Here is a 25,915-nt window from a genome sequence, read left to right as displayed (position 1 = left end):
GGGGGATTAAAGGCAGACCAAAGCAAGGACTTATTTGTGCAATGCGCAGTCCAACTGTGGAACTCCTTGCTGCAGGAGAATTGGACAAACCAATTCAAGGGCTATCGAAGGCGACCAGCCACAATGCTCAGCAGCTGGAGGAAGCAAATGCTCCTGAATCCAGGTTGCTGATCTCTGGTTGGCCTGCTGCCCTCCACTGCCTCATTTCAACACAATAATCCCAGCCCCGCACTCTAACCACTGCGCCACACTGCCATCAAACCGGTGGCCCTGCCAGCGGTTGAAGCTCACAGACTTTCTGGGAAGCTGGGAGTAAAAAGAAAGCACCTAAAAACAGGGTTCGAAGTGCTCAGTTGCCGGGAAGCGGCAGCAGTCTCACGGGGGCCAGGGGGACTCACCGCCACTTGATGAGGGTCTCGATGAGGCGGGTGTACCCTTGGGCGGCGGCCAAGTGGAGGAGGGTCATCCCCCGGAAGCTGACGTGGTGGACAAGGGTCTCCGAGCGCAGCCAGCAGGACTGAGACATCATCTTCTCGCATAGGGCCACGATTCGGTCTTCGAAGGAGTCCAAGGCAGTCTGGGTGGGGAGGAGGAGGTCGGTCAGGAGACTGGGGCATCGGCGGGAACTGGGGTGCCGTTCTCTGCCGCCCCCCAGAACCAAGCAGCTGTTTCGGACTACAAATCCCATCGGCATAGCTGGACCTTTATTTTTATTTTTTTAATTCTTTATTGATTAGAAACGTACACATCTATACAAACGTTATATGCTATCTCTTTACCTATGAGGGAAAAGGAAATTACGTAGAGAATAGGAAATTTCTAAACCAGAGGCCTTTCTTCTTGGAATAACAGGTTTGGAATCGCCCAAGAAAGATGTTAAACTATTTTTGTATGCCACAACTGCTGCTCGTATTTTGTTAGCTAAAAAGTGGAAAACCCAAGAATTACCAACAATAGAAGAATGGCAGATGAAGATGATGGATTTTTTTCGACCTGACCGGAAGAGTCCGCGACCAGAAGGAGGAGGAGTATCAGGAAGAGTGGATTAAATTTAATCATTATTTAGTTAATTTGCTAAGTTAAACTAACTGAAAATAGCTTGCAGATAGTTAATGGGCTTAGGATTTTATTTATGTTAAGTGATGAATTAATATGTTTAATTCCATAAGGTGAAGATCTAAGGATGTTAATGCTTAAGTTAAATTTCATAAAAATTGGGATTTGGGAAACCGTTAAAAGGACATGCAATGAAATTCAACCAAGGGGAAGCGAGGAAGTCACTTAACAAAGTTAATAACTGTAATTTTCAATAAGGCTATGATTTTTGTTTGTTTGTCTTGTGTGTTTGTTTGTTTGTTTGTTTGTTTATAATATTGTGAAAACTAATAAAATTTATGGGGGGAAAAAGAGAATAGGAAATTTCTAAAGGAACAAAAAAGAGGAAAAGGAAATAAAGAAATAACAAAGATACGAAGTAAAAAATAAAATCAAAAGAGGAATAGAAAATCAAAAGAGGACTATATGGAATTGGACTATATGGAATTGGCGGAAATGACTGGCAGAATCCGAGACCAGGGAGAAGAGTTGGTGGAAGAAGATTGGAAGAAATTTAAAGACTATTTGCAGAAATATTGTAAAATTAATGAATGTTAAAATGATGCTGGATTGAAAATAAGTGGCATTAGCAACAAGGTTAATAAGAATATGCAAAAATGGATTGATAATGGATGAAAACATATAGCTATAATATGTCAAGATATAGAGTTAAGATAAATGAAAGAGGGTAAGGATTTGCTGAATTGATTATGTAAATGGGAATACAAAAAGGGGAGGTGTGAGGAGGTCAAGGAAACAAGCAAATGAGCTTAAAGATATCAAAAAATGGATTTGCTTTTTAATTTTTTCCTATCTATTTGTTCTTTGTATTTTGTATTTTCTTTTTTTCTATGTATTTTTGTATTTTTTGTATTTTTCTTTTTTTTATTTTCTTCCTTTTCTTTGCTTTCTTTTTATTCTGTAAATCTCTGTCTTGTGTAAAACCCTAATAAATATCTTATAAAATGTAAAAAAAAAAAAAAATCAAAAGAGGAGAAGATCCGGCTGGATCTTAACAGCTGGAGGGATGTGGGTTTCCCACCCCGTCAAGGCGAGGCTCTCTGCAACCATCATCGCGCTCCAGACTTGGGGAGCACCGGGGGCTGATGGGAGTTGTAGTTCGGTGGGCGCCCGGTTGGCCAAGGCCCGCCCTGAGTGTTTCAGAGGCCACCCGACAGGTGGTTTTCTTGCCCTTGCTGGGAAGTCCCAGGCGGCGCTTCAAAGGCATGGCTGGCCACAGAGGTTCTCAGTCACAAATCCACAATGAAATGTCAGAGAGGCAGCTGCTGAGCATCAAATTTCCTTGGGTCTGTTTTCTCCCCCCCCCCTGCAACCCGCCCCCCCTCCGCTCCCTGCCTCTCCTCCCCCAGGCATGGCACTGCCAATTACAGGCACCCCACAAGGAGAGAGGGGCCACGAGACCCCCAGAAACCCCATTTGCGCGGGCAAGAGCCCGGACCCCCATCCCTCAAGGGGAAATTTCTCCAGCTGGGGGGCAGGCCCAGCTGCAAAGGGCGCGAGAGCCCCCGAATTATCGCCAGGAGGGAGGCCTTGGGTGCAAAGCCTGCTGGGCCGGGGGGGTGGGAGAAGGGGGCCACCCACGAGGCCGGGATGCCAGCGCGGATGCCAGCCAGGGGAAACCCAAGTCGAGGGTGCTCGAAGAATCGCTCTCTGGGTCAGGGCGCCCTGGCAAGTGTGGGGTGGGGGGAGTCTGGCCCTCCCCAGCCGAAAACCACAGGGAACCAGCCCCCCTCTCCGCCAGAGGGCAAAAGCCCTTCTGAGGTCTGCGCACACAGAACCAGAGAACTGAAGGGACCCTCAGCGGTCATCTAGTCCAACCCCGCACCCCGCTTGCAGTGCATTTGGGGGTTTTCTGGGCTGGGGGGGGGGAGAAAGAGGTGAAACCCTCTGGAGCTCGTGAAACGGAGAGGCGGGGGGGGTGGGGGTGTCTTTTGGACGAATTCCTGCCCTGGGTGTCAGCCTCCTCCTCCATAATAATAATAATACAGTGGTGCCTCGCAAGACGAAATTAATTCGTTCCGTGAGTCTTTTCGTCTTGCGATGTTTTTCGTCTTGCGGAGCACGGTCAGTCGCAACTGCACCTCTTCAAGCGGTTTTTTTAAAAAAGGAAACAAACTCGCAAGACGTTTTCGTCTTGCGAAGCAACTCAAAAAACGAAAAACTCTTTCGTCTAGCGAGTTTTTCGTCTTACGAGGCATTCGTCTTGCGAGGTACCACTGTAATAATAATAATTTATTTATTCTCTAGCCACTCTGGGCGGCTTCCAACAAAATATTAAAATACTGTAATACATCAAACATTAAAAGCTTCCCTAAACAGGGCTGCCTTCAGGTGTCTTCTAAAAGTCTGGTAGTTGTTTGACATCTGGCAGGCTCTGTTCTCGCTGTCTGTGTTTTAATAGATTTGGAAAAGGCTGGAATACCTGGGTTTAAGAATAGATAAGCCAGCCGTTTTAATGGCAGTGGACGCGGAGAAAGCCTTTGACAACGTGTCCTGGAAGTTTATGATGGGTATGTCACAAGAGATGGAATTTGGAGATCAATATTGTAAAGGTAGGGACACGGGTGGCGCTGTGGGTTAAACCACAGAGCCTAGGACTTGCCGATCAGGAGGTCGGCGGTTCGAATCCCCATGACGGGGTGAGCTCCCGTTGCTCGGTCCCTGCTCCTGCCCACCTAGCAGTTCAAAAGCACGTCAAAGTGCAAGTAGATCAATAGGTACCGCTCCGGCGGGAAGGTAAACGGCGTTTCCGTGCGCTGCTCTGGTTCGCCAGAAGCGGCTTAGTCATGCTGGCCACATGACCCGGAAGCTGTACACCGGCTCCCTCGCTCCGTTAATATTGATCTTAACAATGGAAACTAAATAAACAAATCAGAGAGGGGGGAAATATTAAAGGGATAAAGCTGGGAAGTAGCAGTTATAAACTGAGGGCGTTTGCGGACAATCTTATTATAACAACTAAGGATCCGAAAGAGAGTCTTACTAAAGTGCTGGAAATCATTCAAGAATATGGAAAGGTTTCTGGATTTAAACTGAATATCAATAAAACCAAATTATTAGCGAAAAATCTATCACCAATAGGAAAGGAGGAAACTGAGAAATTAACAGAATTAAGATTTGGAACAGAATTAAGATTTGGAAAAGGTTCAGGGACGAACAACCGGAATATTCAAGGGGATGGGAGCGACTCACTTACGAAGCGTTGAGGGCGTTTTTTAGTTTAGAGAGAAGGTGAATAAGAGGCGACATGATGGAAGTTTGTAAAATTATGCCCGGCATGCGGAGATTGGATAGAGAAATCTCTCAGCACCCCAGAACGGGTGGAAATGCAATGAAGCTGAAGGTTCGGGGCAGATGAAAGGAAGGGGCATAGCCAGTGGAACTCCCTGCCACTGGAATCGGGGACGGTGTTGTAAACAAAATAAATCTGCCCTTTTTCCCTTATGGGGTATCCAAGAGCCCGTACACACACACACACACACACACACACACACACACACACCAGGAGCCAAGTGGTCCTGAGACAACAGCACCCACCCAACCCACCCCCTGCTGATCTCAATGGAAAGAATTCCCAGCCCATTCTCTCCGCCCCCCAACCCCGCATCTAATCCCCACAGACGGACAGGACGATGCCTGGGCCTTATCTTTCCGCCCCAAGTGAGCCAAGAATAGCCCGGCTGGCCACCTAGGTGCCAATCCCACTGTAACCTGAGCGCTGACGCCAGAGAAGGGGCTAAATTTAGGCGCGTTGTCCGCCAGAGAGAAAAGGATGCAAGATCGAGGGAGGGGGGAGTGCAAAACCCAGGCTGGCCGCCCCCACCTCACCCCCAAAATGTCCAAGGGGCCCGACTGCGAGCTGCAAGCGTCCTCTGGCTGTCCTCAGTTTTAAACTTTTTTTGGGGGGGTCTTTTTAGAAAAACTACCCACCCAAATCTCTCAGATTCATCAGCTGTACGCCATGATCATCACAGTTATAACAAATAAAGGCTTGACATATCTCACTTTGCATGTCATGAGTCTATCTCATAGTTCCACCTTTTAAGTTGAATTACTGAAATAAAAGAACTTTCCCACGATATTCTAATTTTTTGAGTTTCACCTGTATTGTTATTTTCCCCCTCTTTTTGGTTCCTTTAGAAATTTTCTATTCCTCTACGTAATTTTCTTTTTCTTCACATGTAAAGAGATAGCATATAACGTTTGTATAGGTATGTAAATTTTTAATCCATAAAGAATTTAAATTTTAAAGAAACACACCATCCTTAAGGACATATGGAGAGCTCGGCCGGATCCAGCCCATGTCCCATTTAGCCATTAGCCTCTCCCAGGGGCAAAATAACCCCTGGCAACCTAGGAATCGAGATAGACTGCCAGTGGAGCTGGAGGTTCCTTAAGGGCAGCAGAAGAGCCTGGCTGCAGGATCCGGCCAACGAGGACCTACCTGGTCCAGGATGCTGTCTTCACAGGGGCCAAACGGATGCCCATTATGGGAAACCAACGTTAAATAAGTTGGAGTTCTTTTTATTAAATATACCAAGAAAAAAGCACACCAAGAACTCTGGCCAGTATAAGTTTCAATAGTGGGAGTGGTCCCTACTCTCAAATCAATAGTTAATTGTATAAATAGAAAAGCTCAAGATACACGTTGACCTACCCACACTTAGTTGTCATCTCTGAGAAATGCAGAAAATAACAGGATATATTTAGACGAATTCTTCAAATTTACAGGACCCCTTAAAAATTCGCTGACGAAGGTGAATACCTCAAAACAGGGCCCTGTCTGGCAGAAATGACTGGCAGAATCCGAGACCTGGGAGAAGAGTTGATGGAAGAGGACTGGAAAAAGTTCAAGGATTATCTACAGAAATATAGTAAATTGTTTGAATGTTAGAATGATGTGGGATGTAAAGGTAACACGGCATTTGGGACATGGTTAAAAGAGGTATGAAAGAAAAGGGTCTAAAAAAGAGGGGGAATTAGAGATATAACAAGTGGGAGTACACAATTATAAATGAGATGTGAAAGAGGGTTAGAATTTGCTGAATTTGACGGAATAAAGAGGAACACAAAAAAGGGAGATGTGAGGAGGTCAGGAAAGAGGGATATAGAACCTTGAAATTTAAAAGTGGATTCTTTTTCTTTTTCTTGTTTTTTATTAAGTGTGTATTTTTTGTTTTTTGTGTTGATATGTTTTTGTTTGATTTTTATCTGTTGTAAAATCCTAATAAACATTTATTAAAAAAACAAAACAAAACAGGGCCTTGTCAATGGGTTAGTTTTTCTTACAATCGACTATTGATTTGCAAGTAGCGACCACTCCCACTATTGAAACTTATATTGGCTTATATGAGTTCTTGGTGTGCTTTTTTCTTGGTGCATTATGGGAAACCAGCGATCAGGATTCGAACACAAGAGCAACTCTCCCCTCCTGCGATTCCCAGCCGTGGAGGCAGAGAGCATCGCCATCGTGGCTGGAAGCCTTCAAGCGCCTTATCCTGCCCCACAAATTGGTCCAATCCTCTTTTCAAAGCCATTTGGTTGGCGGCCATCGCTGGGAGGGCCATCACTGTGGCAGGGAGTTCCGCAGGTTAACTATGCCCTGAATGAAGAAGGACTTTCTTCTATCTGTCCTTCTGGGACCAGGGGTGCCCTCTGGGGCAGAGGTCAGTGGCATGAGCAGTGGGGCAGGGAGCAGGGTGGGGGTCCAGATCCTGCAGGACCAGCTCGCCCCATTTTGAAGTTAAGGGAAGCGCTGCACAGTCCCTTGCAACAAAACTCTACTCCCTCCTGCCCTGTAAGGCCACATTTACACCACACTTTGAAAGCGCTACGATACCACTTTGAACCGTCATGGCGTCCCCCCAGAGGATTCTGGGAGCTCAGCTTTGTTAAGGGTGCCGGGAGCTGTGGGGAGACACCCCCTCTTTATTTTTTCTTTCCTTTATAAAAGTATTTATGCACTACTAAATTGCAAAGCGCATCCAAAGCTGGTTACCACATTAAAAAGATTTGAAAACCATACCCCACACACAAAAAAAGCCTTTTTAAAAGGACAACTCAAAAGCAGAGAGAGTTAAAAAACAGCTTCGGAGCTGGAACTCCGCAGAAGCTGGGAGGGGATCATGGCCTGCGTAGACCCAGAAGCGGCTGGAGGAGGGGGGAAGGTGGCGAAGGGTATAGAAGCGAAGCAGCAGCTGGGCGCGTTCACCTCAGCGACAAAGAATCATAAAATCCTTTTGGGAGGGACCCCTGGCGGTCATCTAGTTCAACCCCTGCAATTACGGGAACCGCAGCTGTGAAACATAAATGAGGGGGGCCGGGAGCAGGTCCCAGAAAGCCGAAGGGCTCCCTTTCCAACTCCACAATGCTATAAGGGTGCTGGCCGTCATGAGAAGAGGGGTTGGGCTGGATGACCCTCAGGGGTCCCTTCCAGCACTACAGTTCTGTGTTTCTGTGAGGCAGGGTGGGCAGGTGGAAAAGAAGCCCCGTCCAACCCACAGATTTTGCATAGGGGCCCCACAAGCATATTTAGGGCCCCCGACAGCCCAGGCTTTGAAAGGCATCAGTTGGATTTATCAACACCCCCCCCCAAATAACCCCTCGGTTTGGAAAGTGCCTTGAGCTCTGCCAAGGTGGGAAAAGTGTCTTAGGGGCAACAGAAGGGCAGAGGCTCACCGTGGTCACAGTGTCGGGCCATGAGCTGGGAGGGACCTGGGTTCGAGTTTTGCCACAAAGCCCAACAGGTGACCCTGGGCCGGCCTCACCTACCTGGCAGGGCTGTCGTGGGGATTAAATGAGGGCTAGGACCTGGGAGGGACTTCTGGGAGAGCTCAGCTACTGAAGCGAATTGCCGCTAGCCACCTGCCCCTCCCTCTCTGCCCGGCACACCCCCCCATCTCACCTGGCTGGGGGGCTTCTCCCCTCGCTGCTGGGTCTGAGCGGGGGCTGCAGAGGAGGAGGAGGAGGACGAGGAGGAGGAAGAAGAGGCCGCCGCCGCCATCATCTCGGCCATCCGCTTCTCCATCTGCTCCAGACGCTCCAGGATGGACATTCTGAACTGGTTATCTGGAGGGGGGTTTGGGGAGAGGAGGGGGGGAAAGAGGGCGGTGAGGTCAGAAGCCCACTCCCCACATCCAGCCCCTTCCCCATCGGGCTCTGCTCCCCTGCGGATGAGGGTGGGAGAAAGAAGGTCAAAGTGGGGGGGGGGATGTGCGGGAAATATCTTAAAACTAATCCCGACTCAAGGCTGATTAGGTGGCCCAGCCTGATTCCCCCCCCCCCCAGGTTGGGAAAAGGGACGCTGCAATCTTGAACAGCGGGACGGAGGCGGCTTGTGTATATGGGCAAAAGACGCCAAGACTCCGTAAAAAGGGGCGCAGGGGGTGCAAAGCAGAATTGGGACCCAGGCGTCCGAGGGACGCGACTGCTGTCTTCGTGGAGATTTCACAGCCCCTAAAACCCCCTTCTCTGGCTGTTAGTATAGGAAAGCAGCTCTCTGGAGCCTTGGTCGAAGAACTGGAAGGGACCCTCGAGGGTCATCCATCTCAACCCCCTACAATGCAGGAACCACAGGTAAAGAATCCCAGGCAGGCAGCCCCCCAACCTCTGCTTCAAAACCTCCAGGAGAGGAGAGCCCATCGCAGGAGGAATGCACAGCGAAGGCTCCCTCCCGTTATCAAACAGATAAACAATCGGACTTTCAGAATACATCTGAAGGCAGCCCTAGATACAGGGAGGTTTTTTTCAATCGTTGGTGCTTTGTTGTGTTTTTAATTGAGAGCGGCCGGGGCAGCCCAGTCAGATGAGCAATATATAAGGAATAAAATTACTATTATTATTATTATTATTATTATTATTATTATTATTATTATTAGCCTCCTTGCAAACCATCCAGCGCTCAGCAGCGACTGGGTATAATCTAACCTCTGCGTGAGCAAATCGGGGGCAATGCAGAATAAACAGGCCGCCTACAACAGAACAATAGGCACCTTCAGAGCATGGAGGGAACTCATTCTGTACCGTCAAAAAGGAGGCGGATAGGGAAAAGGAGGGCAGAGAATAGCCAACTCCTGGCAGGCTGGAGAGGGGAGGAACTGGGCTGCTGACCACCCGGCCCCTGGTGGGTTTACGGCTGTCCAGGACAAAAGTGGAAGCTCCACCGCTGGAGCTTTTCAAGCACAGGTCGGACGGCCACTTGTCGGGGATTCTTTCGCCGCGATTCCTGCGTTGCAGCGAGGGGTTGGGCTAGATGACCCTTGAGGTCCCCTTCGCGGCTCCCGTTCCCACGCATCCCATGCTTTTTTCAATGCATTTCCAAACCGTGCAATAAATCCATAGGTTGTTTTTTTCTCAAGGGTGACATAGTCCTTTGGCCGCGCTGAGCGCCTGGAGGGAGACTTTCCCAAAGTCCATTCATTTCTCTCTCTCCACATATACAAACAGACTTCATTCATCTCCTCCACAGGGGGTGGCATGGAGAGGGGGGGCAATGACCTAGGCTGCCAGTCACAAGAGACGGGCTGTCCGCCGACAACAGCCGGCCTTCTCCAAAACCACACATTTCGTTTTGGAAACCAAGAAAGGTACAAAAACATCACACCTGGAGAGAAGGGGCAGAGGGGTAAGCAAGCAGGACCCTCCTCTTTTCCTCCCCCGCCAATCGAACAGAATTTCTCCCCCCCAAAAGAAACCCAGGTTTAAAACGAGAGCCAGGCTGGATGCCCTCAGGGTTCCCCCACAGGGCACAAAAAACTACAGCTCTTGCAATGCACCCTTCCGAACACAAGCCGCCTTGTTTTGCCACCAGGCGACCTGCCCCACATGCCAGCCTTTCTAAGCCGCCCCTGCTCCCCTAGCCCCATTGGATCACTGCAGCCCCCTCTGCCCCATAGCTTCTCCCCCCCACACATATAATAATCCCGTGTACCTGCTTTGTCCATCGCCCAGGGAAACAGAGGGGGCGCACCCCTCTCCCGCGAACCGAGCCCTCAGCTCGCTGGGCCCCACGGCTCCCAGCGGGAATCGCACGCCTCTACCAGAGGCTCTGGAGAAATCCCAGGTTAGCACCATGCCCCCCAAGTGTGGGCACGAGTCGGGGTGGGGCGAGAAAGAGGAGGCAGGACAGCCTCCAGCCCTTCCTGGCATGCAATGACAGCGAGGGTGGCATGGAGGGCAGGGCCCGCAGCCCCCTCCTTGTTGTCCGGCCCCCAGCCCAGCTGGCAGGAGGTCGGTCTGTGGGGAGGGGGTGTGGTGGGGGGGTCAAGCAGGCTCTCTCCTCTCTCTTTCTCCACCCCTCTTGGCCCAGCGAGAGCAGCGGTCAGGCTGCAAAGTGTGACAGGACTCAAGTCGTCCCCAAAATAGCCACCACCACCGGCGGCAAGGGGGGGGCACCCGGAAATCCCTTAATGAGATCTGAGGCACTCACGCTAGCTATGTAGCTAGCTGCACATGACGCGGCAGGCCCTGCTGCCAAGTTAACTCTTCGGGCAGGACGTCAGAGGCGTGGAAGGGACCCTCCGAAGGTCATCCAGACCAACCCCAACCCCACGCAATGCAGGAACCGCAGCTAACAGACGGTCGCCCGACCTCCGTGCTCTCCAGGGAATGAATGGGGGGCGATTCCTCCGCCCCCGGTCTCAAAGGCAGGAGAGGGGTGTCTGGTCTCTCGCGTCGGCCGGTCTCGATCTCGACGCACGCAGCTCGCTTCCTCCGGGAGAAGCCAAAGGGATCCTAGATGGGACCGTCTAAAAATCTCTCCCTGGGAGGGCGGCTGGGCAGCGGGTGGACTTTGCCCGGCACGGCCAAGGCCAGGTTGGAAAGCCGTGTTTGAGCCGAGGCCCCAGATCACCCTGGCAATGGGAGGCTGGTCTGTGTGTGCTTGCCTGTAGAGTCGGAAGGGGCCTACCAGGGGCCATCTAGTCCAACCCCCTGCAATGCATTGTGGGAGCCTCATACTCTCGCAACTGAGCTCGCGGCAGCACCTACACTTGGGAACTCCCTGCCGACTGATACCAGCCTTCCCCGTACTCTTTCTGACGCCTGCTGAACAAATTTTCCTTCAGACAAGGCCGGCCCAGATGTTTAGGAATCTCACGCAGGTTTTAATCCGTTTTTGGTCCACCAGTAGTTTAACTTTTCGAAAGCCTTACATTTTCGCTGTTCGTTTTTCCCATTTACCGTCTTACCCTTTCGGTAAACCACTTTGAGGCTTGTTTGGTTCTTTACAATCTATTGTTTATTGGATGGATTCCCCCCCCCCCCAAATTGATTTTTGATTTTATTTTTATTTATGCTTTATACCGTATTTTATGCTGGGTTTTTTGTAGCATCAATTAAGTGTTTTAAATTTGTTGTTAGCCGCCCTGAGCCCAGTTCCCTGAACCGGGAAGGGGAGGGTATAAATATTATTATTATTATTATTATTATTATTATTATTATTATTATTATTACAATCATGTGGCGTATGCAAAAACATAAATTTAGGGGGCCCTTCTACACTGCGGGGTGTTTCTTGCGGGTATCTTCCACAACAAGTCAGCGATGCCCTAATAGTGCATCTGTGGTGGATTCATCCAGGCAACATTCTGCTTTATTAGTCGTTCCCCCAAATACCACCGCGCTCTTGCCCTCTGAAGGGCCTATAGTTTTCAGGGCAGGGGCAGAATCACAGGCATTGGGGGTATAAAAAAAACTATGGGATTTCGGCAGGAAGTTAAGGGACAAGCAAAACAGTAGGGCCCACCCTGGAAACTCTGAAGGCGCCAACCCTCTAGGAAGGCAGGTTGCAAATAACTGCCCCCAGTACCGCCATGAGGGCGAATATGAAGAGTGTGCAGGATCAGGCCAAAGGGGGCCCAGCATCCTGTCCTCACAGGGGCCAAACAGGTGCCCTAAAGGGAAGCCCGCAAGCAGGACCTGAGTGCGAAAGCTGCTCTCCACTCCTGCAGTGTTTAGCAACTGCAGTTCAGAAGCATTCCCTGCCTCTGTCTGTGGGAGCAAAGCACGGCCGTTGGGAGTAGGAGCTGTCCATAGCCCTATTATTTTTATTATTATTACTGTTGCTGTTTCCCCCAGGGCTAAATCAAGGATGCGCACCTTATACGAACAAGCTGTTCTTTCCTGACCTGGCCAGGTAAGACAGGAGGCTGAGATGGCCCCAACCTGGGCAGCTTTAAAAGAATATTGGGCAATCCATGGAAGAGGAGAGGGCAAGCGATGGCTCCTAGCCAGGGTGAAGGGAATGCTTTGCCTCCAGGGTCAGAAATGTCCTGTGTTAGAAACTAGCCAGGCGCCAGGCGCGTTTTGCGACTGGTCCATTTTGTGACCACGTGGAGATCTCTGGTTGGCGACCGGGGAAATCAAAGCGCCACAGAATATTTTGAGATTTGAGATTTGATCTTTAAAATCTAGAAATGAAACAAATAATAAAAATAACAAATTGCATTGGGCGCAGATAAATGGCACCTAGACATTCTGTTTCCTTTAAACCACAGAGCCTAGGGCTTGCCGATCAGAAGGTCGGCGATTCGAATCCCCGGGACGGGGTGAGCTCCCGTTGCTCAGTCCCTGCTCCTGCCAACCTAGAACGTCAAAGGGCAAGTAGATAAACAGGTACCACTCCGGTGGGAAGGTAAACAGCGTTTGCGTGCGCTGCTCTGGTTCGCCAGAATGGTGGCCACATGACCTGGAAGCTGTACGCCGGCTCCCTTGGCCAATAAAGCGAGATGAACGCCGCAACCCCAGAGTGAGTCAGGACTGGACCTAACGGTCAGGGGTCCCTTTACCTTTACCTTTGGCGATTACCTTCTACATCTGAGTTTCCTACCCTGGCAAAACCACCGGCCTGGATTTGTGACGAGGCCCCCGCCTGCCACAGGCTGAAAAGCAGACTGCTGGGCTTCCCCTGGACCCCCACCCCAAAGAACTGCCCCCCACGTCCTGTGACAATGAGGGCGTCTCTCTCCCCTTCGGGGTGGTGTTGGAGCCTGGGTGCTTGCGGCACGGTTGGCAACCTCATGTTTCAGGGAAGGAATTTGAGGAGGGGGCAGCAGTGGTTTGCGGGGGGGGGGGGCAGCGAGGGGGGGGGCTTCTGCAAGGGCAGCTGTTCTTTCCCTCCATCTGCGAGACCCGACAGGCAGGCAGCTCGCGCTAACAATGGAAAACGGAGACTCTGGAAAATGCTGCCGTGGAACCCAAGGAGAGGCCAAGGGAGTGGATGCCTGGAGTTTTAAACCCGGGGGGTGGCGCTGCTGGGGGGCAAAGGTGTCCACAGATTTTTCTCCAGGGAGGGGCGGGTTAAAGCACCTAAAAGAGGAGCAGGCTAGTTTATGGCATAAATATGTGCCTGCAGATTTTGCCCGCTATCTCAGGTTAGGAGCAGAGAAAGCAGACTTATATCAGAGCTTGCCAGGGTTCTGGAATCAGGCCTACCTGCAGATGCCAGCTGGGGAGCGGGCCTTTGGCCTTCTGCATGCCAAGCAGGTGTTCTAAGCACTGAGCAACGATGCCCCTTCCTTTTCCCTGCTGGCTTTCCCGGGAGAGAAGAGCATGCGAAGACACTGTGCCAGTTTTGCAGAACCATGCTTCGAACTACAGCTCCCACCAACCCCAGTCAGCACTCGTGCAGAAGCTGGTGGGAGTTGTAGTTCAAAGCACACAGGCTGTTTTGCAGGGAGGGCGCTTGGGGGAATACTACACAGCTCGTCTTCCGTGGACTCTTTCCTCCGAAGAGTAACCTCTGGCTCTGCTGTGATTCTCTTGAAATCAGGTCAATTCTGTGTCCAGGGCAGCTGTTTATCAGCTCCATCTGGTAGGATAAGACCCTCCCTGCCCGCGGACTGTCTCCGCTTGGACTACTGCCATGCGCTCTACGTGGGGCTACCTTTGAAAGTGACCCGGAAACTGCAACAAATCCAGAATGCGGCAGCTAGACTGGTGACTGGGAGACCACATAACACCAGTCCTGAAAGACCTACATTGGCTCCCAGTACGTTTCCGAGCACAATTCAAAGTGTTGGTGCTGACCTTGAAAGCCCTAAACGGCCTCAAAGGCCCAGTAGACCTGAAGGAGCGTCTCCACCCCCATTGTCCAGCCCGGACACGGAGGTCCAGCTCCGAGGGCCTTCTGGTGGTTCCCTCCATGTGTGAAGTGAAGTTACAGGGAACCAGGCAGAGGGCCTTCTCGGTGGTGGCACCCGCCCTGTGGAACGCCCTCCCGCCAGATGTCAAAGAGAAAAATAACTACCAAACTTTTAGAAGACATCTGAAGGCAGCCCTGCTTAGGGACGTTTTTAATGTCTGACGCTGTATTGTTCTTAGTATTCGGTTGAAAGCCACCCAGAGTGGCTGGGGAAACCCAGCCAGATGGGCGGGATATAAATAATAAATTATTATTATTATTATTATTTTGGACATCTGAATGTGCAAATCCAGGTTGGCACCTGACACCTGCAAGCCCAGACTAATCCCAGTCTGCAGGTCTCATGGCTTCAGGATCAAGCCAGCGGCAGAACTAGTCCAGCTTTCTGTTCTCACAATGGCCAACCAGACGCCCGTCGTAGGAAACCCGCAAGCAGGATTCGAACACAAGATCCGCTCTCCCTTCCTGTGGTTTCCAGGAACTGGGATTCGGAAGCATGGCTGCCTCTGGCCAGTGCCGAATTTAGGGTGCTGTGGCTGGCTCCCTCACACAGGGCCCTGGTCCGAGGGGGTGCAAAGGCTGCGATTCCTGCATTGCAGACGCGTCGACCCTGCCAACCCTACAATTCTAAAATTTTATGGCCTGAGAGAGTAGTGGACTTAAAATAACAGAGGCAGCAACAGCAACTACAAACAGCCTATGTTTAGATGAATACCCACTGGGAAGTTCCATTTCAAAAGCAACTGCACCAAAATGCAATTATTGTGAAAATAAGAAATATTTAGAGGGGGGCACCATTTTTTTTTATCTTCGCTCAGGGAGCCCTATTACCAAAGGCACCCCTCTGCTCTGACAGCGGAGACAGTTGTCCGCTCTCCTTCTCCATGAATTTGCCCAATCCTCTTGTAAAGACATCGAGTCAGGGCTCCCTCCAGTGGCAGGGAGTTCCACAGCTGAACCCCGCGTTGTGTGTGAAGGAGGGCTTCCTTTTCTCGCAATGCCCCCGGCTTTGAGAGTTACGCTCAGAAAGAGAGGAGAAAAACAACATTTCTCTCTCTCCCCCCTCTGGCCAGGCACACGTTTTACAAACTTCGCTGGAAGAAGCGTTCTGCAGAACCCGGAAGCTCACATGCGCCGCATTTCAGTGGCGTCTTGCAGGACGGTTGATTTTGGGGGACGTGTGCCCCCCCTTCCGCCAGCCCTTCTCCTTGCTGGTTTGGATGGGAAAGGGGAGGCTGCCTTGGGCTCTGTCGAAGGGGAGGAGCAGGCTGAGAGCCAGCCGTCCATCCCCGGGTGTTATTCTTGGCCTGTCTTGCCCCGTCATGGAAACTCCTCCCCCCGCAAAAAACCCCAGCCGTTCATTTTCCATTGCACACAAACCAGCCTGCCAGGAATATCCCCAGTAAGGTGACACCCCAGGCGAGGCTTGGACGCCAAAGTATTTTCCTTTCTTTCCAAGAGTAAAGCCACAAACAATCTCGCCCCCACCCCTCTCGGCCACCCCCAGGTTTAGGCTCTGCATCCCCCCCCAACTGAAGGTACCACGCTGCATTCGGACCTCAGTTGGGCAGCAGAGATTGGGGGACCACTCCAAGTCTAGACACAGGGCCTCTGGGCTCCTGGGTTGGATGCAAGGGTCAGCAGTTGAGGGAGGGGGGTCAGGATACCTGGGTCCCATCCCATGGGAGAGGCTAGGTGGGGTACAGAGCCAGGGGTGGGGTAGCGCTTAGATTTATCAGCTACTTTAAAATGAGGCTGCATTTTAAATTGCATTTTAACCTGTATTTTAAATTGGGTTTTTTTCTTTTCTCCCCCCCGCCTCTTTTCCCTCTATTATGTTTTTACTGTGATTTTATTGGTGTTGGCTGCCCTGAGCCCAGCTCTGGCCGGGGACGGCGGGGTATAAATAAAAATTATTATTATTATTACTATTAAATAAAAGCACACATTCTACTCATGTAAAAACACCAGGCAGGCCCCACAAATAATCCAGAGATGCATTTTAAATAAAAGGACACATTCTACTCATGTAAAAACACCAATTCCTGGACCGTCAGCGGGCCGGATTTAGAAGGCGATTGGGCCGGATTTGGCCCCCGGGCCTTAGTTTGCCTACCCTTGGGCTAGGTCTTGGGGGACACACCAGGGTTTAAACTCCCCCACTCAGTCACTCAGGTGACCTTGGGGGTCAGGCACTGCCTAACCTACCTCCCAGGGCTGTTGTGGGGATCAAATGAGGACTAGGATCTTGGGGGACAAACCTAGACAGCATTTTAAAAAGCAGAGACATCACCTTGCCAAGAAAGGTCCGTATAGTGAAAGCCATGGTTTTCCCAGTAGTGATGTATGGAAGTGAGAGCTGGACCATAAAGAAGGCTGATCACCCAAGAATGGATGCTTTTGAATTATGGTGCTGGAGGAGACTCTTGAGAGTCCCATGGACTGCAAGAAGATCAAACCTCTCCATTCTGAAGGAAATCAGCCCTGAGTGCTCACTGGAAGGACAGATCCTGAAGCTGAGGCTCCAAGACTTTGGCCACCTCATGAGAAGAGAAGACTCACTGGAAAAGACCCTGATGTTGGGAAAGATGGAGGGCACAAGGAGAAGGGGACGACAGAGGACGAGATGGTTGGACAGTGTTCTTGAAGCTTCCAGCATGAGTTTGACCCAACTGCGGGAGGCAGTGGAAGACAGGAGTGCCTGGCGTGCTCTGGTCCAGGGGTCACGAAGAGGCGGACACGGCTAGACTACTAAACAACAACAACAACGACAACAGGATTTTGGGGAGGCCAGAGTTCGAATCCTCACTTGGTGTCCACAAAGCTCCCTGGGTGACCAGTCGTTGTTTCTGAGCCTAGCCTACCTCTCAGGGCTGTTGTGCGGATTAAATAATGGGCACTTGGAGCAACTGGGAGAAAAGGGCGGGATATCAACGCACTAAATGAACGTGACAAACAAACTAAACAGTCCACTCACCATCCAGGGAGAGCCAATCCATGCTGCGCAAGGCCATGAAGTTCCGGGCGCGATACTCAAAAAGGACCGACATGGAGACCAGGTGGGAATCGTGGGCCACTTGCAAGGGCACCAGACCGGCCTCGTGGGCTGCGGGGCGGAAGAGAAGAAGGTAAAAAGGCCACACGTCGCAGAATTATAGAATCGTAGGCTTGCAAGGGGCACCCAGGGGTCATCCATCCCAACCCCCTACTATGCAGCAGTCACAGCTGTGATATGAAGGTTTTTTTGGTGTTTTATTTGCACCCACGTGAGCTGAGCATCAGGTGTGGGGGGGCGCGGTTTAAGCACGGCATTAGCCCTCCAAAGAAGGAAGTTGCTTTACAGCGAGTAAAATATCTCAAGGACTGCCCCCACGGAAGATGGAGCAAGCTTGTTTTCTCCTCCAGCTCTGGAGGGTGGGACTCGAACCCATGGCTTCAAGTTGCAAGAAAGGAGATTTCGACCGAATGCCAGGAAGGATGTTCTGGTGGCCAAGAGCTGTTTGACAGTGGAAGAGTTTCCCTCCTTCGTAGGAGGCTTTTAAGCAGAAGCTGGATGGCCATCTGTCAGCAAGTCTTGAGCTGTGATTCCTCCACTGCAGGAAGTTGGGCTGTATGATTCTATGAGTCAGAGCATTGATCCATTTAGTTCACAGCCTCGGCCCAGTAGACCTGAAGGAGTGTCTCCACCCCCATCGTTCTGCCCGGACACTGAGGTCCAACGCCGAGGGCCTTCTGGCAATTCCCTCGCTGCGAGAAGTGAGGTTACAAGGAACCAGGCAGAGGGCCTTCTCGGTGGTGGCGCCTGCCCTGTGGAACCCCCTCCCAGCACCGAGGGTCTTCTGGCGGTTCCCTCCCTGCGAGAAGCAAAGCTACAGGGAAACAGGCAGAGGGCCTTCTTGGTAGTGGCACCCTTCCTGTGGAATGCTGTCCCATCAGACGTCAAGGAAATAAACAACTTTCTGACTTTCAGAAGACATCTGAAGGCAGTCCTGTTTAGGGAAGCTTTTAATGTTTGATGTATTATGGTATTTTAATATTTTGTTGGAAGCCACCCAGAGTGGCTGGGGAAGCCCAGCCAGATTGGCGGGGTATAAATAATAACAATAACAATAACAATAACAATAATAATTTATTTATACCGTGCCCATCTGGCTGAGTTTCCCCAGCCACTCTGGGCAGCTCCCAATCAAGCGTTATAAACAGTACAGCGTTAAATATTAAAAACTTCCCTAAACAGGGCTGCCTTCAGATGTCTTTTAAAGATAGGATAGCTGCTTATTTCCTTCACATCTGAAAGGAGGGTGTTCCACAGGGTGGGCGCCACTACCGAGAAGGCCCTCTGTCTGGTTCCCTGTAACCTCACTTCTCGCAATGAGGGAACCGCCAGAAGGCCCTCGGAGCTGGACCTCAGTGTCCGGGCTGAGCGATGGGGGTGGAGACGCTCCTTCAGGTCTACTGGGCCTTTGAGGCCGTTTAGGGCTTTCAAGGTCAGCACCAACACTTTGAATTGTGCTCAGAAACGTCCTGGGAGCCAATGCAGATCTCCCAGGACCGGTGTTATGTGGTCCCGGCGTCCACTCCAGTCTAGCTGCCGCATTCTTATTCAGTACTGTCCACACGGGCTGGCAGCAACAGCTCTCCAGGGTCTCAGACGATGGGGCAATCTCTGTCAGGTGCCGAACCTGAGACGTCCTGCATGCCAAGCAGACGCCAAGCCAAGGCCCTTCCAGCAGACTCTGCGCCCAATCTGCACCCGAGGTTTCTAAGGGGGCTGCCCCCAGCACCACGGCAGGATTCTTCCCGAGACAAATCGACTAGCCCTGCAGCCACGGATCAGAAGCCCCCCTCACCTCCTTGCTCCAGGGAGGAAGAGAGAGGGGTCCTGGATCTCACCCCACCCCAAAAGACACACAAGGTCCCGTACCTGGGCAATAGCACCGCAGCACCCCGGACTGGATGAGGGAGGCAGGGACAGTGATCTGATCAAAGAGGCAGCTGTACGGCTTGGTCTCATCTATCCAGGGGCCAGTGATGAGCACCTTCACCCCACCCTGTCCCCACAGAAGAGAGAGAGAGACAGAGGACAGGTTATTGGTGCGTGTGTTTTGCACTTGTTCCTATTCTGTATTTGACTGCTCCCTCGTGTGGGATGTGAAACACAAGAGCAGTCAAGTACAACCTTCCTAGAGTGAACATGTTTACACACGGGGAGGAATGCTTGTCCAGCCAGCAGGTAAACTTCCTGGTTCCTTCTGGGCTGGGACAGACTTCCTCTGCATGTGACTAGAGGTGGGTGTGGCCTCACCTGTGCAGGTAACGACAAAAGCACAGGGCAGGGCAGACACCTCTCTCTTTTTTGATAACATGCATCGAAGAAGCAACATCTGCTTAGCCAAAGATCCTCTCTTGGCAAAGGGACTGTCTCCTTATGAGATAGTTTCCAGGTATATATTACTTTTCTAAGCTAAGTCTGTCTGCCTTCTGGGATCCGATTGTGAACAGAATGATGTGTGAGTAAACCTTTTTATACTTTTGTAGAAGACTGTGTCGTGTCTTATCTTTTATGAGGGAATAAGGGGGAAATACCAGAACAGTGGGACGCGGGTGGCGCTGTGGGTTAAACCTCAGTGCCTAGGACTTGCCGATCGCACGGTCGGCGGTTCAAATCCCCGCGGCGGGGTGAGCTCCCGTCTTTCAGTCCCAGCTCCTGCCCACCTAGCAGTTCGAAAGCACCCCTAAGTGCAAGTAGATAAATAGGGACCGCTTTATAGCGGGAAGGTAAACGGTGTTTCTGTGTGCTGCGCTGGTGCTGGCTCGCCAGAGCAGCTTCGTCACGCTGGCCACGTGACCCGGAAGTGTCTCCGGACAGCGCTGGCCCCCGGCCTCTTAAGTGAGATGAGCGCACAACCCTAGAGTCGGACACAACTGGCCCGTACGGGCAGGGGTACCTTTACCTTACCAGAACAGTTATTATAGAGGCTTTAGCGGGCCTGAGCAAACACATCCGCTGCGAGTTTAAAAGGGGGAATGTTACTCTGCTAAATTGTGAACTTTTTAACACAAGTTGGAAAAGCTATAATCAGACAATATATCCTCTCCTGCATCCCTGAACATTCCTACACCTCACTCCCCTTTCCCCACAAGAACCACAAGCAGGACCCGGGCGCAAGAGGAACACTCTACATGAAAAATCTGAAGAATCATGAATTGCGCAGGCTGTTTATGTTAGCCAGATTTAATATGCTTCCCTCGATGATAGTAAGAGGAAGATATCTAGCTCTCCCAGAATCTGAGCGTCTCTGCAAACGTACTAAACAGGAACCTGATACTTTGGAGCACATTTTCTTTTCTTGTGATTTTGGCATTTACGCCAGAATCAATTATTGGAGGCCTTACAACTCAATAGGCTCAATTCTACGCTACCAACGGTTCAGGACCTGCTCTCGGACAGGAATGATCAAATTACTTTAATAGTGGCTGAATTTCTGAGTGCTGTCCCATGTAGAAAGACTGGGCCATTATAAAGAGATTTAGTGGTTCTTAATTGATCGGTGAGGTGGCAGTGTTGTATTGTATTATTTCTGCAAACTGATTTTCTCTGGAGTTAAAGATCTGACTGGGACAAACTTTGTTATCTTGAGTTCGTATTTTGCACAATTTGTATACGGTGTCTGTTTGATAATGTGTGGTTTGCTATGCCTAATAAAGGATTTTAATTCATAATGAACAGTCTACCCCGCCCCTGCAACCAAATTCAGAAGCTTTATTTCCTCCAGCTGTGGAGGCAGAGCAGAGTCAGCCTGGCTAGTAGCCATCCTTAGCCCAATCTGGCTCCTCCTGAGGCAGGGAGTTCCACAGGTTAACCCAGCGCTGCTGCGTGGAGAAGGGCTTTCTTTTCTCCCAATATATTCAGCTTCACTGGGTGCCCACAGATTCTGCTGTTACGATACAGGAGGCAGGGGGAAAACTTCTCTTTCTCTCTCTCCACACCTAATAATTTCATAATTACTCACCATTCCTCTGAACTATTACACCCTCCCCCCCAAAAAACCCCCTGCTTTCAAATTTAATGACATTTGGAATGTTTTTGTCAAAACCAAGGTGACACATGGATTGTCATATACTTGAGGGAAATAATAAGTTTATCTAGCTATGTATATGAAATAAAGGTTTCATTTATGAAAGGTATCTGAAGAAGCCTGCATGCACATGAAAGCTTATACCCAGAACAAACTTAGTTGGTCTCTAAGGGGCTACTGGACAATTTTTTATTTATTTCGACTGCGTCAGACCAACACGGCTACCTGCCTGAATCTATCTACATATATAAACGACATAGTTTTGTTGCCTTAATTTATGGATTTTCTAATTGATGTTTTCCTCTGCTTATAAAAAAGTTCTTTATGAACTCACTATCATAATCTCAATTAAACTCATGATCACAATAATCCCTGCTTTGGACTACAACTCCCATCATGTAGCTGCGCTGGCAAGTGGCGGGAATCGCGGTCAAAAGCAGCTGGAGGCCAGAGGCTGCCCTGACCCTTCCTGTTCCCCAAGAGTGTGGATTTTAGGGGTGCAGAGGGGTCTCAAAGTGACCCACGGTTGGGAAGGCGGCACACGGATTGGGGCGCGGGTGTGCCAAATTCTGGCCCCGCAAAGGGCGCCATTGCACCCAGGCCGGCCGCCATCCTCAACCCCATGAGGCTGCTTCTTTGCTGGGACCACCCACCCCTGCAGAGACCCTGACCCCCTTTGTACCCACCTCTGGGTAGGACCACTCCGGGGAGAAGTCGATAATCGACACCAGCGGCTGCGGCGACGCCACGGGACCTCCGTCTGCCGTGAAGCAGGCCTCCGCCAGGGCGGGCCTGGGGCTCCCGGACGTGGCGCCGGGGTCCTCCTCAGCGCTCTGCACGCTGCCGGGCGCCCCCTCCTCGGTCATGAACTCCTGGATGAGGTCCGGGAAGTGGCTGTCGAAGGAGAGGCTGAAGGAGCCCCCCGTGGCGGCCGCGGCCGTCTGGATCATGGAGTACAGCTCCTCCTGCAGTTCCGTGGCGGCCATCTCCGTCTCCGGACGCCCGGCTTCCCCAGGGTTGCCCTCCTCCTGGCTGCCCCCTTCGCCCTCCGCCGCTGCCGTCTCCATGGGGGTGACCTCCGGGCTGCTTTTGACCTCCGGCGGCAACGGCGACTCGGTGGCGGCGGCAGCAGAGGAGGAGGCAGCGGCTGGCGAGGCGGGCATGGGCGCCTGCCCAGCCCCGTCGTCCTGGATGAAGAAGCGGTTGGTGGGCACATACAGAGGGTAGGCCGCCGGGGGTCCCGCGGGGGCCTCCTGGGGCTCGGGCTTGGTCTGCAGGCCAGCCCCACCGCCGTAGGTCTGGCCTTGCTTGGGGCTGTTCAGGAAGCAGTCGGGGTCAAAGGCTGCCGGACCTGCCTCGCTCGTCTCCATGGTGGACTCCAGGTTCTGTGAGAGGACCAGTCCCGGGCCGGGCAAGAGGGCCAAGCCGAGTGGGGGCGCGGGGGCACCAGCAGCCGGCTCCCCGGACACCAGGTGCTGGCTGGGGGTCAGCGCCAGGGGTTTCTCAGCCCCACTCAGCCCGGTCATGACCAGAATGGTGCTGCCAGGGAGGCCAACCGAGAGGGTGACGGCAGGCAGCTCCTGCTTGGGGAAGCCCTTTGGGTGGGCCAGGCCAGGCGGGGGCTGTGTGGAGTCTGGGGAGGCCTCGGCCATCCCTGGGGAGGCGGCGGCCTTGGCCAGCTTGGCTTCCTTGCCATCAGGTCCGGACGACTTGGCTGCCTCCGTCTCAGCCTTCACCTCGGGGCCGCCACCAATGTTCTGGACCTCGGTCAGGGCGGGGTAGGGGGACGGGCGGACCTCCACCTTCGGGGAGATGATCCGGTGCTTGGTGCTGCTGCATCGGTGCGGGACGTGGCCGGGGCTCCCTGGGGAGGGAAGAGAAAAGTCAGCGAATGAGGTCGGGGGGTCTCGAAACCGACATGTGCCAGTGGGGTGATGCTGCGGCAAAGAAGGCAAATGCAATTTGAGGCCGTGTCAATGGAAATATAGCGTCTCTGAATATACCATTTGAAGATTGGGAAAGATCGTGGAAAATAGACCTAAAATTTACAGATTGCTCCCTTTTGAAAGAAAACTACATGAAAATGATGTATAGATCGTACAGTGGTACCTCGGGTTACATACGCTTCAGGTTACATACGCTTCAGGTTACAGAATTCCATTAACCCAGAAAAAGGATCTCAGGTTAAGAACTTTGCTTCAGGATGAGAACAGAAATCGTGCTTCGGCGGCACGGTGGCAGCAGGAGACCCCATTAGTAAAGTGGTGCTTCAGGTTAAGAACAGTTTCAGGTTAAGAACGGACCTCTGGAATGAATTAAGTACTTAACCCAAGGTACCACTGTATATAACACCAGTACAGATTGCAAGAATGTATAAAACTGGGTCAAATATATTTTGGAAGCGTAAGGAAAAAGAAAGGACGTTTTACCATACGTGGTGGGAATGTAGAGAAATTAAAAAATTATGGGAAATGATGAACAATGAGTTGAAGAAAACGTTCAAATTAACAATTGTAAAAAAAAGCCAGAAGCATTTTTGTTAGGGATTGTAGGAAAAGACCTGTCGAGGAAAACGAAGAATATGTTTATGTATGCGACAACGGCGGCAAGATTCTTAGCGGCACAAGCATGGAAGAATGAAGAAACCCCGACAAAGGAACAGTGGCGAGGGAAATTGACGGACTATGCAGAACTGGCGAAATTGACGCACAAACCGCGTGATAAGGACAACTGTGACTTTAAAGAAGAATGGCAACTCTTTACAAAGTATTTAAAGAAACAACAAAATGAACTGGACTCCTTGGCAGGTTTTGAATAAACAGACACAAATTTATGCTTGTTAATATAATAGGTGGATAACTGAGGGATCTTTACATTTGCATGGGGGGAAATATAATGAAGATGATTTGCTGGAATAATTTGTTACGTGAAAATAGTTAATAATTTTTTTTTAAAAAAGGAAATATAGTGTTTCTGGGTCAAGGGAAGTGATAGCACCAATTCTTCTTGCTTTGGTCAGCCCCTCTGTCTGGTTCTGGGCGCCACAGATTAAGAAGGAGATTGACAAACTGGAAGGTGTGCGGAGGACGGCGACTGAGATGATCAGGGGTCTGGAAACTGAGACTCACTAGAAGCGGCGTGGGGAGTGTAAGCTGAAGTTTAGGGGAGCTTTTCATCTGAAAAATATTAATTGTGCTCCTCCCACGGAACATAAAAATGTCATACAGCAGCAATTCACCCTTCTGCCACTGGAGGGAGCCAGTCCCTCTCACATCCAAACACAAAACCAGCAATAAATGGCTGCAGGAAGCAGGGGAGAGAGGGAACAGGTGTTTTGGACCACAACTCCCATCAGGCCCCAGGGTGTCAGCCATGTTGGCTGAGGCTGATGGGAGTTGTAGTTCAAAACCCCAGGAAGGCCTCAGGTTGGAGAAAACTGACCTGGTTTAGGGGATTAAGGAGAGAGGGAGTTTGTGCGCATGGTGAGTTTGCGAGTTTGCGTAGCAGTAGATAGTTCGGGGTGAAACTAACTGCATTAATCGGATCTACGGTTCCTGTCCAGCTCCTTTCACTTCCTCCCTTGCAGGAGAGCTTTCTGGTGCCAAACACGGGTGGCGCTGTGTTTTAAATCACAGAGCCTAGGACTTGCCGATCAGAAGGTCGGCGGTTCGAATCCCTGCGACGGGGTGAGCTCCCGTTGCTCAGTCCTTGCTCCTGCCAACCTAGCAGTTCAAAAGCACATCAAAGTGCAAGTAGATCAATAGGTACCACTCAGGCGGGAAGGTAAATGGCGTTTCCGTGCGCTGCTCTGGTTCGCCAGAAGCGGCTTAGTCATGCTGGCCACATGACCCGGAAGCTATACGTTGGCTCCCTCGGCCAGTAAAGCAAGATGAGCGCCGCAACCCCAGAGTCGTCCGCGACTGGACCTAATGGTCAGGGGTCCCTTTACCTTTTACTGACTGCAGAGGGTTTTTTAAAAATCCTTATTGTTTAATTTACCGTATTTTTCGCTCTATAACACGCACCCGACCATAACACGCACGTAGTTTTTAGAGGAGGAAAATCTGTAGGCATGCCACCCGTAGGCATTTCCTCCATAACACGCACAGACATTTCCCCTTACTTTCTAGGAGGAAAAAAGTGAGTGTTATGGTGCAAAAAATACGGTAATTTATTAGTAGCATTTTCTTGCCATGGGCAACTCAAAACAACTTTACAAAAAAGCAAAACAAGCACCCCGTATATTTAGTAAAACCTTGGTATTTGGGGGGTACTTTAAAAAACATATTCCCTGCCCTCTTTAAGAGAGCATAGATTGTTAACAGCCAAAGATTGAAAAGGCTTGTTTTTGCCGGGCACCTGACACTAGGGGAGCCTCTCTGGGGAGAGCGTTCCACAAATGCAGAGCCACCACTGAAAAGGCCCTGTCCTCGTGTTGCCAGCCTCTGGGCATCCTGTGGAGGGGGCACGTAATGGGGTCCCCCCCGACTCCTCCCCATCAGTCAACCATTCACTTAATACCTAGTCCCTTTAATCCAGCCTTTCTCAACCTGTGGGTCCCCAGATGTTGTTGAACTAC

At 50.9% G+C, this 25,915-nt stretch overlaps 1 protein-coding gene across 9 annotated transcripts in view; it reads right to left on the bottom strand.

The window, feature by feature from the left end:
• Positions 1 to 25,915, bottom strand: part of CAMTA2 (calmodulin binding transcription activator 2) — a 59,802-nt gene that overhangs the window by 16,707 nt on the left and 17,180 nt on the right. For all 9 annotated transcript variants that reach the window (XM_083580785.1, XM_083580789.1, XM_083580791.1 and 6 more), the window contains exons 9-13: positions 22,023 to 23,200; positions 19,182 to 19,308; positions 17,235 to 17,363; positions 8,021 to 8,184; positions 399 to 577 (exon numbers count right to left, since the gene is read on the bottom strand). In XM_083580785.1, coding sequence (XP_083436911.1) covers positions 399 to 577; positions 8,021 to 8,184; positions 17,235 to 17,363; positions 19,182 to 19,308; positions 22,023 to 23,200 — 1,777 coding nt within the window. The remainder of the gene's footprint in view (positions 1 to 398; positions 578 to 8,020; positions 8,185 to 17,234; positions 17,364 to 19,181; positions 19,309 to 22,022; positions 23,201 to 25,915) is intronic.

Source organism: Podarcis filfolensis (assembly GCF_964270895.1).
Source record: "Podarcis filfolensis genome assembly, chromosome: 13".
Classification (NCBI taxonomy): Eukaryota; Metazoa; Chordata; class Lepidosauria; order Squamata; family Lacertidae; genus Podarcis; species Podarcis filfolensis.
The sequence above is the reverse complement of the archived record's forward strand: the minus strand, read 5'-3'. Positions and strand labels throughout refer to the sequence as shown.